The sequence below is a fragment of the Sapajus apella genome, unplaced genomic scaffold (genome assembly GCF_009761245.1).
Source record: "Sapajus apella isolate SASKATOON/1434 unplaced genomic scaffold, GSC_monkey_1.0 scaffold36, whole genome shotgun sequence".
In the NCBI taxonomy this organism is placed as follows: Eukaryota; Metazoa; Chordata; class Mammalia; order Primates; family Cebidae; genus Sapajus; species Sapajus apella.
Genome location: NW_022436976.1, coordinates 33,291,157 through 33,311,414, shown reverse-complemented (window position 1 = coordinate 33,311,414; position 20,258 = coordinate 33,291,157). Strand labels below are relative to the sequence as shown.

General features: G+C 36.6%; 1 protein-coding gene across 10 annotated transcripts in view; it reads right to left on the bottom strand.

The window, feature by feature from the left end:
• Window positions 1–20,258, bottom strand: part of TUT4 (terminal uridylyl transferase 4) — a 135,606-nt gene that overhangs the window by 43,670 nt on the left and 71,678 nt on the right. For 9 of the 10 annotated variants that reach the window (XM_032296999.1, XM_032296995.1, XM_032297000.1 and 6 more), the window contains 7 exons: window positions 20,130–20,249; window positions 19,703–19,915; window positions 16,295–16,469; window positions 13,301–14,004; window positions 9,752–9,902; window positions 5,972–6,058; window positions 2,880–2,983 (listed from right to left, as the gene is read on the bottom strand). In XM_032296999.1, the coding sequence (XP_032152890.1) occupies window positions 2,880–2,983; window positions 5,972–6,058; window positions 9,752–9,902; window positions 13,301–14,004; window positions 16,295–16,469; window positions 19,703–19,915; window positions 20,130–20,249 (1,554 nt within the window). The remainder of the gene's footprint in view (window positions 1–2,879; window positions 2,984–5,971; window positions 6,059–9,751; window positions 9,903–13,300; window positions 14,005–16,294; window positions 16,470–19,702; window positions 19,916–20,129; window positions 20,250–20,258) is intronic. The other variant, XM_032297004.1, reaches the window with a different exon arrangement.

Below are 20,258 nucleotides of genomic sequence, written 5' to 3'. Positions count from 1 at the left end.
TCCAAGTAAGTGATTGACAGACCTAGAGTATCAGCATAATCTGCAAACTTGATAGAAATGCAGAATCTGAGGACCCTCACCAGTCTACTAAATCATAATCTGCATTTTAACAGGATCCCAAGGTAATTCACATGCAGATTAAAGTTTGAGAAGCACAAAGACAGGAGAAGAAAATGGTTTTCAATAAGTGAATAAACAACTAGAGGTGAGTTTGGTGAGGGCAAAACAACAGAGTGATTAAGCACACAGGCTCTAAATCGAGACAAACCTGGGCTCAAATAAGTATTGATTAGCTGTGTGACTGACCAGACGTTTAACGTCTCTGAGCATCACACATTACTATTTTATAAAATTAAGATAATCATAAACTTTTGTCCTGAAGAGCTGTTGGGAGGATTTCATGAGACATTTATGTAAAGTACTCAGCAATGAATGCCTGGCACAAAATAAGCCTTTAAATCTGTGAGTTATTTATTATTATTATGCTGATGTGGAAAAGAAAGATACTGTTATCACCAGCACCTATTTCTCCAAGGAAATTCTTACTTCTGAAAATTTAAGTGTGCTACTGTTGTAAAAACCAGAGAGAGCAGAGTTGGTATGGTAATGATAATCATAATACATAATGATTATGGCATTATAAATTAACTGAAAATACCTGAAGGGTAATAAACATCAATCCCAAGAGTTATTATAAAGTCACTTGCATTTTTCCAACATGCTCTTTTTAGCTACATGAGAGCAGGAGCCATTGCAGCTAAACCAAAGGATTTCAAAGAAACTGTTAGTTACTAATTCACATATGATAAAATTAGCAAAGGAGGTAATTTTTCTCTTTATTATTCAAGGATACAATGATGCTAAATTTTTAAAGTTTCATTATGACTCATCTGAAAGAAAATGATTTATTATTTTGTTTCAACTTCCCAATGTGAATGGCACAGATTATATATGACAGACAAACCCTTAGTGATTAGAAGTTTAATTAATAAATTTTACATAGGAGATATCTAAAGCTCTAACCTCCTTCCTGGGTAAAAAAAAAATAATAATTTCCTATTCCCTCAATTCTGACTCCTCAGAACGGAGAAGGGCAGCCACTTTCTAAGTAGGTGGCTCTATGCAGAATTTAGCAAAGGAGAACAAATAAAATATTTGCAACTTTTCGGTTTCTTAATAAAACAACATGTTAATACACCAGAAGCAACTTCCTACAGCCAGAAATAAGGCATCACTGCCATCTGCACTCTGGGTCTAACAATTTCAAAACCACTTTTCAAAAGAATTTCAGAAAAGCACACTATTCTCCTCAATTCTTTTGTAACGTAACAGAGGCTATACTGACACCACTACGGATGCCAGAAGCTGGGCCTCACCCCAATCTTGCAGTCCCTAATTTTGAAACACAAATACCAATAGCTAGGCTGGTAAAGGACCATCTACAAGGATCCCCTCCTTTGCTAGCTGCCATTGAGAAGGCCTGGGACATTTCTTCCCTGTCCAATCAGTCCCTTTCTTCCCTGGAGCTTGGACAATCTCCTTCCCATTATTAAGGCCTGGTAGACAAAAAGGGAAAGCTTAAGTACCCACTCTCACTGCTGAAATTGCACTTGGGGAAGGTCTGCTCCTGGCATCTCACGGTGGAACTCAGAAAGCTTTCAGTTTCAGAAAGTAGTGGTTAGGTTCTACAGTACTATTAGTACTATATTTCAGCTACATTATGGGTTAAAAAAAAATTACAGAGAGGCAGTGAGATACAATGGAAAGAGCATGAACTCTGGAGTCAGACAGACCTGGGTTACGAATCCCGGCTCCAACAATTACTAGCTGTGTGAACTTGGACAAGTCAGTTTATCTCTCAAAGCCTCAGTTTCCTCATCTGTAAAATGGGGGAAATAATACCTACCTCGAAGATGGTTGTAAGAATGAAATGAGATAATGTATGTAAAAGTGTATACTGGGAACTCAATAAATGTTAGTTCTCCTCCCCGCCCAAAATGAGTTTCTAAAAGCTATCTTAGCATTTATTTATTTATTTGTTTGTTTGTTTGTTTGTTTGTTTATTTATGAATAAATAAGAGTCTTGCTCTGTCTCCAGGCAGGAGTGCTGTGGCATGATCTCAGCTCACTGCAACCTCCACCTCCCGGTTCAAGCGATTCTCCTGCCTCAGTCCCCCACCCAAGCAGCTGGGACTATAGGCACACCCCAGCACACCCAGCTAATTTCTGTATTTTTAGTAGAGGTGGGGTTTCACCATGTTGGCCAGTATGGTCTTGATCTCTTGACCTCATGATCCACCTGCCTCTGCCTCCCAAAGTGCTGGGATTACAAGCATGAGTCACCATGCCCAGCCCTTAGCACATCATTTATAATATTGCTTCTATGGAAAAAATTTTATGTGAGTGGCCAAAAATTAAAACTAACTTTTAGAACAAAGCCAATTATAAATTAGGTGACCACCTGTATTTACTACCTATAGTGATACAAAGACATTATCTAATGGAAGAGATATGAGAAGATAAAGTATAAAAGGTCAATGTTGACTACAAAACTGAAGCATCAGCTTCTGATTGGGTCTAGTGAAAAAAATTCCAATCTTATATTATTTTTTACCAAAATTCATTACAAATCACTTGTAACTCTCAGTGACATGGTTTTTGTATCATAAAATTACTGAAACACTAATTTTACTTATTTTAAGATTTCAGTGTCTTATAAATTGAAAATGCGATTGTTTTCCTATTTGAAACACTGTTATTTTGCTAATGTATTTATACAAAGAGTGATACCACATTTTTATCAATATCACATACAAAAATAATAATAGAATCATCAATGGGAGAAACAAACTTCCATAACATTTCCCAAACACTCTTACCTCTGCATTTTCATGGCCTTCCAGGGTCATACAAATATCCAGATCGCTATCACGAAATCCAAATCCATTCTTAGAAGAGCCAAATAAGCACAATCTTGCCTTTTCTAAGCAAAGGAAAACACAGTCCAAAGTCTTATTATTTGCAGAGAGGAAGAGTCTTCCATTATCTACTAATAACCTAATACAACATGCTTTTGTCCATTTCTATGATTTAAATTACCTACCATGGGAAGAAATACGAGAAATTCCAAAACATCTTGAGCTCAAGTTTCCGTACCCATGTACCCAGCTGCTCATCCCAATTTTCCACAGACGTCATAAATTCAACATGTCTAAACTATCAACTTCATCCCAAACCTATTGTTATTTTTATTATTCCTATTCTCAGCAAATAGTACCAACATGTATTCAGTTGCTCACATCAGAAATACAGGTGCAATCCTTAATATCTCTCTCTCTCTCAGTGTCCACATGCAAACAATTAGTAAGACTTTTAGCTTTTTCAGACTTATGTAATAAATCCAACTGCTTTTATTCATTCTCAACATCACTACCAATAGTTAAGATTAATATCTGAGAACTGACCTCTTAAAAATAAATTAATTATTTCAAACCACAATTCAGGTAGGTTTACAAATATCACCTTAGTACATGATTCTCTTCCAAAAATAAATGTTTAATCCACTTGGTATAAATTATGATAGGGTTAACCCTTCAGACTCATCCAATAACAGCTACCATTTCAAATACGCTATGGTTTAATAGAGCTGCATTTTTCTTCCTATTACTTTTTTTATTTTTTAGAGACAGGGTCTTGCAATGTTGCCCAGGCTAGAGTACACTGACTATACACAGGTACGATCATTATGCACTACAGCCTTGGACTCCCTACCTCAAGCAATACTCCCACCTCAACCTCCCAAGTAGCTGGGATGACAGGTATGTGCCACTGGGCCTGGCTCTTCCTATTAATTCTTAAGTAGACTACACATTTAGATAGGACATTTTATACTTTGAAAATTTCATTCCCCCATCCAGCCCTGATGCTCTACTTGAAATTTCAATGATAGCTGAGATGCATAAAAGAAACTATACTCAACAGCAAATAAAAATGAGCATGAGTTTTATATAATAGAGACTTAGATTTGGTCAATACTTTATACTCCTACAATCCCGGAGCTTCAGAAAGCCAAGGTGGGAGGATCATTTGAGGTCAGGAGATTGAGACCAGCTTGGGCAATATGGTGAGACTTCATCTTTGCAAAAAAAATGTTAAAATAAAAAAGAAGGCAGAGTGTGGTTGCTCATGCCTGTAACCCTAGAACTCTAGGAAGCTGAGGGAGGTGAATCACTTGAGATCAGGAGTTTGAGACCTGCTTGGAAAACAGGGTGAAACTCTATCTCTGCAGAAAATAATCAGCTGGGTGTGGTGGTACTATCCTGTGATCCCAGATACTCAGGAGGCTAAGGTAGGAGGATCACTTGAACCTGAGAGGTCAAGGCTGAAATGAACCCTGATTACATGATCGCAGTTAAGCCTGGGTGACAGAGCAAGATCCTATTTCAAAAAAATATATATGTCTTTTTTTTTTTTTTGAGACAAAGTTTCACTCTTGTCACCCAGGCTGGATCTACACAGGCATGATCTTGGCTCACTGCAACCTCTGCCTCCCAGGTTCAAGCGATTCTCTTGCCTCAGCCTCCTGAGTAGCTGGGATTACAGGCGTGTGCCACTATGCCCAGCAAATTTTTTTATTTTCAGTAGAGATGGGTTTCACCATGTTGGTCAGGCTGGTCTCAAACTCCTGACCTCAGGTGATCCACCTGCCTCAGCCTTCCAAACTGCTGGGATTACAGGTGTGAGCCACTGCACCTGGCCAAAAAAAAGTTCTTTTTTAATAAAAAGTTAGACAAGCATGGTGGCACACACCTCTAGTCCTAACTACTTGGGAGGCTAAGGCAGGAAGACTGCTTTGAGGCTGCAGTGAGCTATAATTATGCTACTGCACTCTATCTAGTCTGAGCAACAGACTGAGATTCTATCTCTTAAAAAAAAAAATAGAATTTTTTAATTAAAAAATTTGTTTTCAAATACTTTTAAATGTAATTTTATAACACATAATGGATCATCTTGTAAAAGTAAAAAATCATTCTGATTATAAATCAACTATTTGTCGTTTTCTAAAATATCTGGCCACAAAACTCTTGATTCTTCATTCCCATTCCCAAAACTTACTCTTCCTGCTCTTTGCCATCTCAGTTAAACAGGACCACCCAACTGTTACTGCTAAAGCAAAAACCTTGAAACCATCTTTGATTTCTTTCTCTCACGTCTCACGTTTTCCATCAGCAAACCCTGTTGGCTCTACCTTCAAAATATATCCCAAATCTGACCACTTCTCATCTACTCCTCCAAATCACTATTATGTCTTATCCGGACTTACACAACAGCCTCCTAAATGTTTCGCTTGCTTCTAGTCTTATAGCCCAGCAACCTATTCTCTCAGATCATGTCATTTAATTACTAAAAATCCTCTAAAAGATTCTCATTAGATACTCAAATTAAAATTCAAAGTCCTTCCACCCACATCCATAAGACCCTAATGACTTAATCCCTAGACTACCTCTCTGACCTCATCTATCCATTACAATCTACCTAATACTCCACTCGAGTTACACTGACTTCCTGGCTATTCTTCAAATATGCCAGACATAATCTAGTCTTTTTCACTGACAATGTTTTCTCCTTGGATATTTATATAACTTGCTCCTTCATCTTATTCAGGATCCTGTGCAAATGCTACCTTATCAGAAAGACCTATCATAACACCCCATCACTTCAATTCTTTTATTTCCTACTCTTTAACAGCATGTATTATTTGCTGATATAATATTATATATTAGTCAACTATTTGTTTCCCTATCTGAAACATAAGCTTCAAGAGAGTTTTCATCTCTTTTACTAGCACTGTATTCCCAGCAACTAGAATAGTACTTAACACATAACATTCAATAAACATTTTTAAATAAATGAAAGTCAAGACTACGTGACTACAGCAAAAACACAATAAATTTTTTAACCTATGACATACCATCATATTCTTTTTGAATAAACTTTTCCAAGCCAATTAAAATTTGCTCCCTGTTGTGTTGTTCAGAACAAGGTGGTGATAACTCATCTGGGTTTACAAAAAGAAAAAAGGAAAAAGAAAAGTAAGGAAAATATAATCTGAAAACATCTTCAAGTTTTTACCCTAAAAATTTTACTTACAGTTTGTTCATTATTTGTTGACTTCTCTTACTTTAAAACCATAAATGTTACTGGGGAAAGGTCAGGGAGATAGCAGGAAAAAAAACTGTTTTTCTGTTTTAGCAACCCAGAGGAAGAAATGGAACAGAAAAATTATTTTAAGATATATGTACATTTCACATGATCATTTCCCATATATCTACAAACCTATTTACTTCTTCACTCTCTCCTATATCCATGCTTATTTTCCCATCTGTTAAGACTGTATTCGTATTGCTACACTAGGCATCTGGCTCATTCAGATTTATTAACAGTTCCCTCAAATGCCTGGTCAAAATTCCTATCTTCCCTATAAACTGTTTTGCCAAATCACAGCATTTAATGATCTCTTTTTAGTTCCACTTCTTCAGTTTTTCGAACTGTGTGCCACAGTCTAGTACCTGATTTATTTTATCCTTTTGATTTCCTAGTTATTTCATTTATATTCATCTTATTTTTCCAAATAAGTCCATAAATTTCTTAAGAACAAAGTTTTTTTCCCTACCTCTTCACACTCATCTCAGAAAGTTAATATAGTAACAGGAACAAAGCAGTAATTTATAAAGATTTGTTATAGCTGGGCACAGTGGCTCACGCCTGTAATCCCAACACTTTGGGAGGCCGAGGGGAGCGGATCACGAGGTCAAGAGATCGAGACCATCCTGGCCAACATGGTGAAATCCCGTCTCTACTAAAAACACAAAAATTAGCTGGGCATGGTGGCACACGCCTGTGGTCCCAGCTACTTGGGAGGCGGAGGCAGGAGAATTGCTTGAACCTGGGAGGCGGAGGTTGCAGTGAGCCGAAATTGCACCACTGCACTCCAGCCTGGCGCCTCATGACGGAGTGAGACTCTGTCTCAAAAAAAAAAAAAAAGAATTGGCTATAATGAATTAAACTAATATTCAACTTTTAAAAAACAAATGCAGTTATCAGTGCTTACAGAAGAAGGGGAGTTAAATAAATAAAATTCATGTAATTTGTTAATTTGTTTTTAGGGCAGTGAAACTATTCTGTATGATACTCTAATGGTAGATACATGACACAATGCACTTGTCAAAACCCACAGAACTCTGTAGCACAAAGAGTGAGCCTTAATGTATGCAATTTTAAAAAACTCATCTAGGAAGTCAGGGGATCTTAGGGTGTAATAAAGACTGTGACAAAATAATCTAACTGTATTATAAATGTATGAAACAACTTCACATGAGGGACAGGGGGAAAGGTGCTGAGCAAAGTAAATTTGAAAATGAGTGGAATCTGTAAGACTAAGGGCAAAAGGAACCACACATAAGCACTGTACTCTAGTTAATAAAGTTGTTTCCCACAGGGGTATGGGTTAACAGTTCTGATACTGCTATATATATGTACTAAAATGGAACAATTTAAAATATGAGTAATAGAGGTGGGAACCAGGTTTCTCACTGTTGGAGGGGAGTTTACATACACGCATGACTAAAATGAGCCATGTGGTAATGGGTTAGAGTCAGAGATACCATCATGAAATCATGTTTGGTTTAACACAGATAAGACGGCTACATATAGAAATATTTATAGTAAGCTTATATACATAGCTTAGTATATACAGACATATTTTCTTGCTCTGAGATGGTCTCAAAGCAATGACAGCCCAGTAATAGCAAGCATACCTAGTATTCAGATCTTGGTTTCTAATATCATTTTCCAATAAAAGGAATTACAGATCCTTGGAGAAATGCCTAATTCTAGGACTACGGCACAAAACAAACATGAAGTGCCAGGAGCATCTTGTAGTGCCAGAAAATAAGGAAGTGTTAAAACCCAAACAAACAATAAAAACCACACACTGATGGATGTAGATAAAAGGGAACCAGAAGCCAAGTGAAATAGCTCCCAATGGCCAAAGCTGAAATAACTTGAACAAAAGAAAAATTATATTCAATTATAACCCAAAGTATCAAATATCTATGAGCCCACATTGATATAAATAAATGACTAAATAAAAACAAATGCAGTAAATTGTATCTTAATAAAGCTGCTAAAAAACATGTGCCGTGATCCAGCCATTCTACTACTAAGTATTTAGCCAAGATAATGAAAGTGTATGTCCATACTCAGACCCATACAGCCAAAATTTTGAAGTGAGACAAATATTTATCAACAGGTGAATGAATAAACAAATTGTAGTATAGCCATACAATGGAACACTACTCAGATACAAGAATAAATTAACCACTGATAGACAACAACATGGATGAATCCCAAAGTAATATACTGAGTGAAAAAAGTCAGACAAAAAAAAGTGAGACCAAAAAAAGAACACATTCTGTATAACTACACTTACACAGAACTCTAGAAAATATAAACTATCAATAGTGACAAACACAGAAAAGTAGTTGCCTGGTGGGAGATGGAAATGGGGAAGAAGGAGGAGATTACGATGAAGCACTAAATGTTGACACCAGAAATTTTATCTTACCTGGACACAGAAAGTAATTCATAAATGTTTGCTGAGTAAAGGTGACTCCCAGGTACTCTGTAAACATTTGCTGAATAAAGGCATGCAAGGCTTTCCCCATAATATCTTTACAGCTTTATTTCTCTCTACTGCCTTTCTTATACCCTACCAAATCAAAGGCAATTATTCCCCCAATAAAATATGCACTCTATGCTTTTTTAAGATGGACTCTTGCAATGCTGTCCAGGCTAGAGTGCAATGGCACCATCTCGCCTAACTACAACCTCCACCTCCTGGGTTCAAGTGATTCTCCTGCCTCAGCCTCCCTCCCAGGCAGCTGGGACTACAGGCACGTGCCACTATGCCCGGCTAATTTTTGTATTTTTAGTAGAGACAGGGTTTCACTGTGTTGGCCAGGCTGGTCTCAAACACCTGACTTTGTGACCTGCCCGCCTCGGCTTCCCAAAGTGCTGGGATTACAGGCATGAGCCACCACACCCAGCCACTCTATGCTTTCATGCATAATCTTCAATGTTTAAAGATGCAGCTCAAGGTCTGTCTCAAATACCACATCATTAATCCTCGTTCCACTGATCCACCCCAGATAAATTAATTGTGTTTACACTGCGTTTCATTTACCACTACTATAGCATATAACACATTCTACTTCCAATCATGGCAATTTACATACATGCTGTATTAATCCATCTAGAGCAGTGTTACCCAAGAATGTTGCAAGGATGAAAATGTTTTCTATCAATGCTGTCCAATATAACAGCCACTAGCTACATGTAGCTACTGAGTACTTGAGATATGTCTAGTATAAAACTGAAGAACTTGGTTTTTAATTTAATTTTAATTGATTTAAATTTAAAAGCCACATAGGCTAGAAGCTACCATGTTAGACAGCTCATATCCATATTCTAAGCTCCTTAAAAGCAATATATATGGACTCTCTATTCCCCTTGGCATTTACTATGATGCTCTGCACATACTAGTCATTTAGTAAATATCTGTACTTGGGTCTCCATTGAAAAACCTTCAGCAAAACAAAATATAAGCAAATTGTTTTTTAAATCAGGAAATAAATATTTAATATCTAAGAAAGAATCTTGTCCCAGTAGTTGTAGTAATAAAAAGACTTACCAAAACATCTTTTACATACTAAATCAAGTATTTCCCGAAATCGGTTTGTCATTGGTGGTAGAGGTTTTAGATCAATTTTCCTGAAATCCTCTGGGCAATCATTCTTTGAATGGCCATCCTTTTTGCAGATGCTGCATACTATTGTTGGTGGCTATACAAAGATAAAAAAAAATCTAATAATCTAATAAACTTTTGAGGGACTTCATCATTTGGAAAGTAGATCCAAAAAGAATCTTTCACGTGACTCAGTTTTGGTAACCTGTGCTTTCAGGAAGTAATTTTTTAAAAAAATATGTTGCTAAAACGTAGTATTAGATATCAAAAACCTTTTTGAGTCAAATACTTTTTCTTCCCCATTAAAATTACATCAAGGATTAAATTTACCTGAAAATGGAAGATGCAGAAAACACCCGGAGGTACAGAAGGTATGGGTTAACTCAAATAGCTCCCAAAGGAAAATATATGCATTATGTTTTTAACTTACTGAGATCAAACAAAGTAGGTTATAAAGAAAACTTTAAGTTGCACCTTTCATTTCACTCCAAACATTTTCTATCTTCTGAATCAATTGATCACAGAACTCTCACTTAGTTGGTTCAATTTATTACATTAGTGCTTCAGGAGACCAAACTGCAGACTGAACACTAAAAATAAATTAGCTTCATACAAAAGAGTAACTTATTTAATGGCCACAAAATAAAATCCAAATCCTATATAGCCATTTTAAATGTATTTCAATGGACACCAAATAGTGGTTAAAACACAAAAATTTATGCCAACTCGATGAAACAGATATGGTTAAGAAACACCAATACTCTTTTCTTTATTTTAATATGCCTAGATCCTAGAGTTAGTGTCTTTCTCCAGTGTTAGCCTGGACATCTACACAGTGGAAAACTGTAAAACAAATTGTATCAGGAAATCTCTCTTTGTAAGAATGATACACTGTAGGTTAATTAACAGTACTACAAGAATCTCTATCAGCTTTTCAAAGCTTTTTTTAAAAAATGACATATTTAGGCAGGAAATTATTTTTTTTTTAATTTAAAAAAATTTTATTTATTATTTTTTTTTTTTATTTTTTTTTTTAAGACGGGGTTTCACTATGTTGGTCAGGCTGGTCTTGAACTCCTGATCTCAGATGATCTGCCCGCCTTGGCCTCCAAAGTACTTGGATTACAGGCGTGAGCCACTACACCTGGCCAGGAAACTCTTTAAATAGTAAAAATGAAAACTGGAGAAACAGCACTTACCTTAAGTTTCCAGGGAAAAAAGTATAAAGCGTAAGACATGAACATTAAAGTTACATAATTAAGTTTTTCTAAAGAACCTGCCATTGATTTGATGCTTTCAGTAGTCCATGTACCCTAAATAATGCAACCTAGATAAAATGCAACAGATGTACACTTACATAGAATGAAGAAATACTGCTTATTGTGAGGAGGAAATGGGGAGGTGTTGGTCAAAGGGTACACAGTTTCATTTATGCAAAATAAATAAGCTCTGGAGATCTCTACAAAGTAGGGCCTAAGATTAATAATACTGTATTACATTCTTCAATTTGCTAATAGAATATATCTTAAGTTCTCAAACCACAAAAGGAAAAAAAAAGGAGGGTACTTTTGGAGTTGATAGGTTTGTGGCACTGATAGTGATAAGAATACACATACTTATGTTCAAACACATCTAGTTGTAGCCACTGAATATTTATAGCTTTTTAAATGCTGGTCATACCTTAATAAAGCAGATTTTTAAAAAAATAGGCAATACTATTTAGTAATTAGGTTAAATATCTTAAAGCTTGTCAGTAATTACTGATAAAACAATAAGCCTGGATAAGGCTAGATGACTTTCCGTTTATTTTTTTAATGTTCTACTTGGCTTATGCATAATCTGTATAATCATTTTTCATGTGGATAATGATAATGATATTTCAGTTATGTGCAATGCACTTGAAGTAATGTGATTCAGCTAAAACTTTATTTTATTCACAAAGCAGTTACCGCTTACTTTCTGTTCAATGGGTTGTTTCCATTTTAAATAACTTTCTTTATGAGTTAAAGTTTAGACTATCTGGCTGGGTGCAGTAGCTCACACCTCTAATTCCAGCAATTTGGGAGGCCATGGCAGGCCCATCACTTGAGCTTATGAGTTTGAGGCCAGCTTGGACAACATGGCGAAACCCCGTCTCTACAAAAAATACAAAAATTAGCCAGATGTGGTGGTATGCACCTGTAGTCCCAGCTAGTCAGGAAGCTGAGGTGGGAGGATGACTTGAGTCCGGGAGGCGGATGTTCCAGTGGGCTGAGATTGCACCACTGCACTTTAGCCTCAGCAACAAAGCCAGAACTTGTTTAATAAAAAAAAAAAATGTAAGTTTGTACTATCTTGCTTCAAAAGTAGGAAAGTTAGGACTGGCCAGGGGCGGTGGCTCACGCCTATAATCCCAGCACTTTGAGCGGCCGAATCACCAGAGGTCAGGAGTTCGAGACCAGCCTGGGCAACATGGTGAAACCCCATCTCTACTAAAAATACAAAAATTAGTTGGGCATGGTGGCATGTGCCTGTAATCCCAGCTACTCGAGAGGCTGAGGCAGGAGAATCACTTCAACCTGGGAGGCGGAGGTTGCTGTGAGCCAAGATTATGCTATTGCACTCTAGCCTGGGCAGCAAGAGCAAAACTCCATCTCAAAAAAAAAGAAAGAAAGAAAAGAAAAGAAAGGTCAGGACTCCTGTAAGTCATACAGGATAAGCCAAAATCCAGAGGCTCAGTAGCAGAAACAGAATCTTTATTTTTTTGGCTCCTAATCTTAGTTTCCCTCAACTACCTTTAGTATACTTTTATTTCCCACCTCTAAAAAAATCCTTAAAGTAAAATATTATTAGAAATTACAAACCTTGTCAAATATTTTAGAATAAAGAAATTTTATGTATAAAAATAAGCTTGAGGCCAGGTACAGTGACTCACGCCTGTAATCACAGGACTTTGGGAGGCCGAGGCAAGCCGATCAAGGTCAGGAGATCAAGACCAACCTGGCTAACATGGTGAAACCCCGTCTCTACTAAAAATACAAAAAGTTAGTCAGGCATGATGGCATACGCCTGTAGTCCCAGCTACTCAGGCTGAGGCAGGACAATCACTTGAACCCGGGAGGTAGAAACAGAGGGAAACTGTCTCCAAAAAAATAAAAATAAAAAACCTTGAATGTGGCTTTTGCTGAAGGAAAAATAAATACAAAATAAGCAACATTTAAAATGTATGCTGCCTTTGCTAAGATCCTCATGAAATATCAGATGAATTCTTTCATATGTGCAGATGTAAAGGAAACCAACTGGTAATAGAATGCTGAAATCTCAATGCTTTCTATACATTATTTAAAGGCAACTATACTAAAAACACAAAAGGTAAAATACATATCAAAATATCATTCCAAAACAACAGTCACCACTATATGAGCTATTTTTACATTTCTAAATCTAAAAAAAAAAAAATACATATTCATAAAACAACCACAAAACCTTATAGATTGTTAACAAACTGTATCCTACCTTGCCAGAGGTTAAAATAAATTTATCAAACACATAATATAATTCCTGGGTGGAGAAGTTATCGTCATCATTAAGGTCAGAAGCATCTTCTGTAGCTTTGCAGTTGCAAGAGGTAGCAGGTATGTCGGTGCACACACTCTGATGTGAACTCTCTGTTTCTAAATTTGACCTGCAGTCTGTTCCAGTAGATTTATCTGGGTCAGGGGACTTAGACAAATGAATGCAATTACATTGGCTGAGCTCTGTTTTTAAACAAGTTTCTGAAAGCGCTAAATGATCTTGTTTCTTAACTGATTTTGGCTCTAATTCACTGCTTTTGCTGGCAGAAAGAGATGAAGATTCCTGTTCACGGTCAGCAAAATCTAGTTCATTTACCAACAAATTGTTGTTGTCAATAATACATCTCTGTGATGTACATTCCATTTCATCATATTTAACAGGTTGCTCTCTTTCTGCATTTTTTTTTTCTGTGCTTTCCCCAAGCAGAATGCAACTGTTGGTTGCCACGTTGTTAGACTTAACTGGTTTCTTATTGCTTATTTTCCCCTTCTCTCTTTTCTTGAAGTCCACTGTAGACTTATTTCCACCCTTCCTCTGAGGACAGGCAAAATACCGATAAGCTGCCCTAAATCTCTCCACAACATATTCGTAAACCAGCTGGCTGTTTAAGCTCCGTGCAACATTCCTCTTGACTGAAAATGGATCTAGCAAAAGAGAAAATGGTAAATAGCCAAGTATCTACTAACAAACTACATTTCCAAGCTCATACAAGTATATCTTAACTGATGCAATATAGGCAGAAGATATTTTCCCAAGGGTTTTTTTCTAAGCTAGGGTCCCAAAGAAAGCTCCTGAAAATGGGGGAAATACAACTGCAACATTTTTTCCCTTTCTTTCTCTCATACAATAAAAAAACAAAAGGAAAAAGAAACCAGACTAATAATAAGGTAACTAATAAGGGGATGGCTAAGAAGGCCAATTCATTAATTATAAAGTTTCAATGATGAAATTATGGAAAAAGAATTTATGCTGACATACCTCACTCTACCCTATCACTGAATAAAAATTTCCAAGCTCCAGGATCCATTAACAATTTTCACCTCTTGTTATAGTATTTTTTTTTCTTTTGAGATAGTCTCGCTCTGTCCCTGAAGTTGAAGTGCAGTGGCACGAACTTGGCTCACTGCAACCTCCGTCTGTCGGATTCAAGTGATTTTCCTGTCTGAACCTCCCAAGTAGCTGGGACTACAGGCATACGCTACCACACCCAGCTAATCTTTATATTTTTAGTAGAGGCAGGGTTTCACCATGTTGGCTAGACTGGTCTTGAACTCCTGATCTCAGGTGATCTGCCTGCTTCAGCCTCCCAAAGTGCTGGGATTACAGGTGTGAGCCACTGTGCTCAGCTCATAGTGCTCTTTAATATAGTTTATGTTCTTTGCAATTTAAACAAGTAAACAAACCTAAAACTTTCGAGGCTTCAACTTGAAAACAAACTAATTTTTAGATTTAACTTTAGTGAGATAAAAAAAGTAAATCAAAGTAGTAGGAAGAGAGAAAAGAACAAAAAAGTAAAAAAAAGAGACCAAAAAAAAATTAAACAAAAATTTAAACTTTGATCCAGTCAAAAATGACTACCCTGCAAAGTCTTGCAACAACAGCATCCTCATTATTAATAACAAAACAAGTTTCTGAAAATATCTATAAGCCTTAAATATAGGTAAGCCCCAGGAAAAAAGAACAGTGCCACCAAAAAGACAATACATATGCTCCCTACTACTGAAAATCTTTTGGTATTAAGAGGCTAGGCTTCAAACTGTTAAAGTTGGGGTGTCTGTTACTTTTTGCTGCTATTTAAATCCATAGGCTTTAATAAGCTTTTTCTGGTTTCTTCCTCACTTCCCAAAGAAAATGAAAAAGGGCGGGGGAAGAAACAAAAAAAAAATAGATAATTTACGGCTGGAAGACTTCAGAGCTCCTTTATTTATTATATATAAGAGAGTACAAGATGTGTGTAAATGTTTGCATGAATATTTCAGAATATTTCTGAGTTGAACTCCCAGTGGAGAAGGCCAGCAGGAGTGAGGGAAGTGAACAATGTGTAGGCTCAGCAGACTAAAATGGACATAAATTCAGTTTCTTACCTATAAAAGGCAAGTGAAATGCTGTGAAATTCAAATTTTTGATTAAGAATTTAGGAGCCACTCTATTATTTTCTGTATCTCCAAAGATCTTAATGGTCTTGGGATCTGATATGAAGCTTTGTCAACATCAATTTTTATTTTTCCCCTTTAGCTCTAAGCCACATTTATTAGGTGAGGTACTTTAGAAGACAATAAAAACTTTCTCATCATCTTATGGCACAAATTTATTCAAAAAGATCTTACAGTATTCATAACTTACATTTTTCTGTATTTTTACAAGTTTGCATATGTAAAAAATAAAATGTTCAAAATTTTAAAATGCTAATTACTGACCTTAACCATATATAAGCAAAAACTTTCAAATAAATACTAATTCTATAAAACTATAACAGACTTGACAAAGAATCTAAATAAATAATGGGGGCTGTGTGTGGTGGCTCATGCCTAAAATCCCAGCACTTTGGGAGGCCAATGCGGGAGGATCACTTGAGGCCAAGAGTTCCAGACCAGCCTGGGCAACACAGTGAAACCCCATCCCCACAAAAAATAAAAAAAATTAGCCGGGCATAACAACACAGAAGTCTATAGTCCTAGCTACTCAAAAGACTGAGATAGGAAAATCCCTTGAGCCCAGGAGTTTGAGGTTGCAGTGAGCCATGATCCTATGACTGTACTCCTGCCTGGGCAACAGAGCGAGACCCTGTCTCCAAAAAAATTAAAAATGAAAAAATGACAATCTGGTGACATATATATAGTACTATAAAGCCAAAGGATTATTTATAACACTGAATTAGATAATGAGTGGCACACAAAAAATAATCTCCAAATGAAATACATCATTTCATCTCACCTTCAATGGCTATTCGCCTTTTAGGCCAGTTTTTATTTTCTCTTGTTAAAATATCTCGTATCCGTACACATACGACATATTCCTCCAAAGCAAATTCCAGTGTGTAAAATTTTAGCAGCTCTAACCATAACTGTCCCAAGGATACCTGATTTGGTGTTTCCAATGTTAAAGGAGACTGGAAAAGAAAAAATACTTTTCATTTAAGCTTAACAAAACTATAAAATCAACAAATTTTCAGTTAGAGAAGACCCTGGAGATCATGTTTTCAAAAACTGAGGCATGAAGGAGTAATTTGCCAAAAACAGTCAGTTGGAAGCAAAGCTGGGAACAAAGTCCCAGTTTGCTGACTACTAGGAATTCTGCATTCTTTCCTCTTAACCAGTGATTCTCAACCTTGGCTGCACATTAGAATCATGTGGGTAGTAGTAAAATATACTAATATCTGAATTCCACACCACCCCCACCTTCCATACCGCTCCCAAGATTATGATTTAACTGAATAGGCTATCCAGCCTAGGCAGACATTTTTAAAGCTCCCTAAAGTAATTTTCATATGCAGCCAAGGCCGCAAACCACTGTATAACAACTACTACAACTCCTTTTTCCAATAATTACTTTTAAAATATAAGTAAACGCCCTGGCTTTCAAAAAAACTAATTCCTTCTTCATTCAGCAAACATTTTTTTAGAACCTACTATGTCTCTGACATTATTGGGAATATAATAAAATAATGAAAGTTCACACTTATACATAATGCTTACCATGCACCATTCACTCTTCTAAAAGCTGCACATATATGAATAATTAATTCTAACTATTCCATGAAGTAGACACTATAGGGTGAGGATTTGACTCAAGACAACCTGCCTGCTGGGTCCATGCCGTGAATCACTATACTATACTGCCATGTAAATAAGGGAGGGTCCTACTTCATAGACTATTCGGAGGGGGAGAGACACTTTAACAATTATAGTAAAGGATACATGCTAAGATGGGCCTCTAAAACATGGGGATCATAACAGAAGAGGTAACACCTGAATTCCAAAGATTAGCTAGATGAAACCTGGCTGAAGGTAACCACCAGGCTGCATAAACACATGAAACAGTCATTCTCACATTCAGTTCTACAACAATTCACTGAGTGCCTACTATGTGCAAGACAGTGTTCTAGGCACTTGGGATATGTCTTTGTGGGGGAAAAAAACCCAAAGATCCTTGCCTTCATGGAGCCTACTTTCTATGGAAAGACAACAAACATATTTAATAAGTAAATTACAATGTAACTTTAAAGAAGATACCTACTATAGAAAAAAAGAGTTGAGTACACTAAAAAGGGTGGGAGTGTGGAAGCAGGAGAAGGTTACAGTGTTTAACAGAGTGGTCAGGATAAGACTTATTGAGAAGATATTGTTTAAGAAAAGGGAAAAGTGCTATAGGAATGGGAAACAGAGCAAACACACAAAGAATGAGACCAGCTTTAAAAAAGAATGAGACCAAGACAGAGTGAGACAAAGAGTAGAAGAGGAAAGCAAGGAGATAGCCAGGAAAGACTGTTTGGCTTGTTATCTAAATGAAATGAGGAACAACTGAAGCATTTGATGGTGAGGAGAGGAAAGAGCATGATCTGACTTAAGTTTCAGAAGAATTATTCTGATTGTTAAGAACAGACTATAAAAGGAAAAGGTAGACACAGGGAAACCTGTTGGGAGGCTATAACAGCATTCCAGGCCAGAGACGATGGTGGCGAGGACCAGGATGGTAACAGTGGAGGTAATGAAAGGTAATCAAATTTGGATGCATATTTAATAGAGATGACAGAACTTACGGGGTATAAAAAAGGAGTAAAGGATGACTCCAAGGTTAACTGAAAGGAGCATACTTTCAGTTAATTGAGACACTGAAAGGATGCAGTGCAACCAAGTAAGTTAGAAAAACTAAGTGTGGGGCAAGTTTGAGGGTAGAATCAGGAATTCAGTTTAGACACATTAAGTTTAAGACATCTATTAGATATCTAAGCAGAAACAGTAAATGGGCAGTTGGTTCTACAACTATGGAGGTCAGGAGAGAGGTCTGGCTGGAGATTTAAATTTGAGAGTGATCATCATATAGACAGTACTTAAAATCCACAGAATTAGATGAGATTACCAAGGGAATGTACATACACAAGAAAAAGAGGATCATAAACTATAACACTTCAACTTTAAGAAATTAGAGAGGAAAAAAGAAACCAGCAAAGGAGACCGAGAAGGAATAACCAGCCACAGGTTCAGTGTCCTCAAAGTCAAGTGAGTAAAATTTTCAGAGGGAAGTAATTAACTGGCAAATGTTGCTAATAAATCAAAAACGACAGAAACTGAGAAATGACCATTGAATTTAGTAATGTGGAGGTTACTGACACTGATGATACAAGTTTTGACAAACTGAAGGGGTGACATCAAAGCCTGACTACTGTGAGTTAAGGGGCTAACAGAGAAATCAAAAATAGTAAATACCAACAATTCTTTAAGAAGTTTTACTGCAAAAGGGAGCAAAGGAATAGGTTGGAGGGGAAGTGATGTCAGATTGTTTTTATACTGGGAGAATAACAGCATGTTTGGTTTTGTAGGGAACAAAAAACTGGTAATTTACGAGGGAATAATTGCTAGGGTAATGTTCTGGAAAAGACAAGAAGAGATGAGACTGAACATACAAGTGAAGAAAATGACTTTAGATAAGAATATGGGAAGTTCTTAGTGAAGTAATAAGCAAGATCATTGGCTGGCAGTATTAGTGGTCTGAGGGGACAGCATACGGTAGTCCAGGAAAGTGGACGAGCTGAATATAATAGGCAAGCATATCAGGAAACTACAAATAACTCAGTATAGTAGAACAATGATTTCAGAAATATTCAGATTTCTGTAATAATGCATCTGTCCACTTAGAAGACTACAAGTTTCTGGAGGACATAATCCATGTATGTTCATCTCTCGTTCTCTGGCACTCAAGATAATGCCTGCCACATAGCAGGTCCTTAATAAATGAATGCTGAATAATCAAACAAGCAAAGCTACCCTCTCATAGAGCACAGCAGGGCCTTTATTTCTCCACCCAATCTGGCAACAACATTTCCATACGCTGAAGTCTGGTCAGAGCCCAACTCCTAAAGGAAATTTTCCTTGTCTAGATGAAAATGACAGATTTATCTTGACATGACTCAAACAATACAAGTTTTCCAAAACAAGGTATAAATTCATTAGAGAATCTTGGTATTAAAAAACTAAACCAGATCAACCCCTCACTTTATAGATGAGGAAAATGAGGCCAAGAGGCTTGCTCAAGGTCAGTCAATCTACAATTAAAATAGCTTCAATCGAAGGCATTACAAATTCTACAGATAGAAAAGCCAAAAACAAAAATAAAAAGGCTTACTTTGCCATGTTTTTCCTTCATGGCATTACTTTGGTTGTCTGTTTCTGTCTTCTTGGTATCATCTTTTGGTTGGTCTGCCTTAGCTTTGTTTTCCTCAGCAATTGAGTTTTTCTCAGTTGCACTACTTGAATTATACTCCCACTTCACAAACTTCTCTTCTACTATGCCCTTCAGCTGAAAGTCATCCATTCTTTTTGGGTCAAAGCCTTCAATCTATATAAAAAGGCATTCCAAATTGGTAGTGGAAAAATTATTTAAAAAAAAAAAAAGATGGACAAACAGACAAACCAGAATTCCAGCTTAAAATGTTTGAGCAGAACTCTCTGCAAGAGCAAACTATATATATATATATACATATATATATATATATGTACATATATATATATATACACACACATGCACATATGTATAACAAACTCATGCTTACCCAACTTCCAAGTAAGCAAGGAAGAAGAGGGGGTTTTCTCTGTTGTAGAAAAAACATCACCATTAAAGCAAAACAGTAAGAAGGGATTCCACCATCAGTTTGGGAGTCAATATAGCACAACTGCAAAAT